Source organism: Dipodomys ordii, unplaced genomic scaffold (assembly GCF_000151885.1).
Source record: "Dipodomys ordii isolate 6190 unplaced genomic scaffold, Dord_2.0 Scaffold450, whole genome shotgun sequence".
NCBI classification, from domain to species: domain Eukaryota; kingdom Metazoa; phylum Chordata; class Mammalia; order Rodentia; family Heteromyidae; genus Dipodomys; species Dipodomys ordii.
In genome coordinates, this window is record NW_012267666.1 from 12230 (window position 1) to 14162 (window position 1933).

Genomic DNA, 1933 nt, shown 5'->3' on the forward strand with positions numbered 1-1933 from the left:
TACCAAATACCCATTTACCTATGAGCACATTGTTATGGATTGTGAATTATTGAGATTATTATTATTGACATTAACAACACATATGATATTGTTACAAATAAATGCACATAAACAGGATAAACAAAAAAGAAAGCTAGACTTTGACAACTGATATAACAGAGCCCACTCACTGCCAAGCATATGCCTGAACCCTGGCTATCTTGGTTTGTGGTCCGATGAAGTAAAGTGCAGCAAAGCCCCACCTGATCTTCACTCAGGAAGGAGGCTCTGTGAGCTCACAGATGAGCACCATTCTCCTGGAACACAGCAGGGAACTGTGGGCCCTCCTTGGCTGTGCAGGCCCAGACTCGGCATGGAGCTCATACCATGGGAGATGCTGCCAGTGTGGAAACAAATTCACCATTGTTATACACTCTTGCGTGTGCACTAGGAGGTTTCAGGCGTGTTGCACTTTGTGTTTTGTGTGTGATCAGCAATGCTGACAGAACGATCACCAGGCACAATGGCAGAGTGAGAGGACGTGTGTGTCCCTCTGCATCCCAGACAGCTCTCAATGTCCTCACACTCTGCCTCAGGCTCCCAAGGAGCTGTGGGTACAGTGTGAACCACAGCACGAGGTCAGTGCGTCATGATGTCTCCAAGGTGACCATTGTCACCAAACTCCTCCAGCACAGTCACCTCTGCTCTGGGAGCCCAATCTCTAGACTTACCCCCAGAGCTGCTTTATAGCAGAGGACATGCAAATAGAAGACGTCCCTCTGCCCATGAAAACCAGCCCAGCCCTGACCTGAGCTCTGTGAGCTGATTCCACCAGTGACTGAGCACAGACCAGCACCATGGAGCTGGGGCTGCGCTGGGTTCTCCTTGTTGCTCTGTTGAAAGGTGATTTATGGGAGCAAGAGATACTGAGTGTGCAAATGGACATGAGTGGGAGGAACCGTGGATGTGTGTGACCATTGCTGACCAGGATTCTCTGTGTTTGCAGGTGTGCAGTGTGAGGTGCAGCTGGTGGAGTCTGGGGGAGACTTGGTGCAGCCTGGGGGGTCCCTGAGACTCTCCTGTGCAGCCTCCGGATTCGACTTCAGTAGCTATGGCATGAACTGGGTCCGCCAGGCTCCAGGGAAGGGGCTGGAGTGGCTCTCATACATCTATGGTAGTAGTAGCACATACTACGCAGACTCCGTGAAGGGCCGCTTCACCACCTCCAGAGACAACAGCAAGAGCACACTTTACCTGCAGATGAACAGCCTGAGAGTGGAGGACACAGCCATCTATTACTGTGCTAGACACACAGTGCAGGAAATCCAGTGTGGGCCAGACACAAACCTCCCTGCAGGGCGCTCAGCACCAGCAGGGGGCGCTGGGCACACACTGAGGTCAAGGCAGTCACAGGAGCAGCTGTGGAGCTCAGGCCCTGACTCCTCTGTGTGCCTGGCCTCTCCACAGGATGCAGCGTCCCCCACAGAGCTGTCTAGGGTGTTAAGGGCTCCTGTGCTGGGTGAGGACATTGCTTTCCAATTCCACTGGTTTCTCTCCATTGCAGAGATCCTGAGCAGAGTCCATCTGGCCTTCCCCACGCTGTCCTTTGTCTTCCTACAGGAAGAGCAGACACTGGCTGCTCTTTTTTTTTTTTGTAGGATCTTGGGCTGGAACTCTGGGCCTGGGAGCTGTCCCTAAGCTCTTCAGCTCAAGGAAAGCACTCTACCCCTTTAAGTCACATCACCCCTTCTGGTTTTCTTGTGGTTTATTCTCCAATAAAGTCCCTGAGAGTTTCAGGGACTTTCCTGCCCTGGCTGGCTTTGAACCACCATCTTCAGATCTCAATCTCCTGAGAACCGGTGTTTGCAGGCATGAGCCAGTGACACTGGGCTCATACTCACTTGTTTACATTCAGCCTCTGCCAGACCATGGAAATACTTCCTGTGAGTCACAG

General features: G+C 51.9%; 1 gene segment (V, D, J or C); it reads left to right on the plus strand.

Annotated features, from left to right (window-relative positions):
• Positions 1 to 787: 787 nt before the first annotated feature.
• LOC106001820 lies at positions 788 to 1498 on the plus strand (the record flags this gene model as incomplete). The annotated part of the segment is given in 2 exon segments: positions 788 to 882; positions 986 to 1498. Coding segments are annotated over 2 exon segments (559 nt in total), but the record flags the coding sequence as incomplete, so codon positions are not given.
• Between the last annotated feature and the right edge of the window lie 435 nt (positions 1499 to 1933).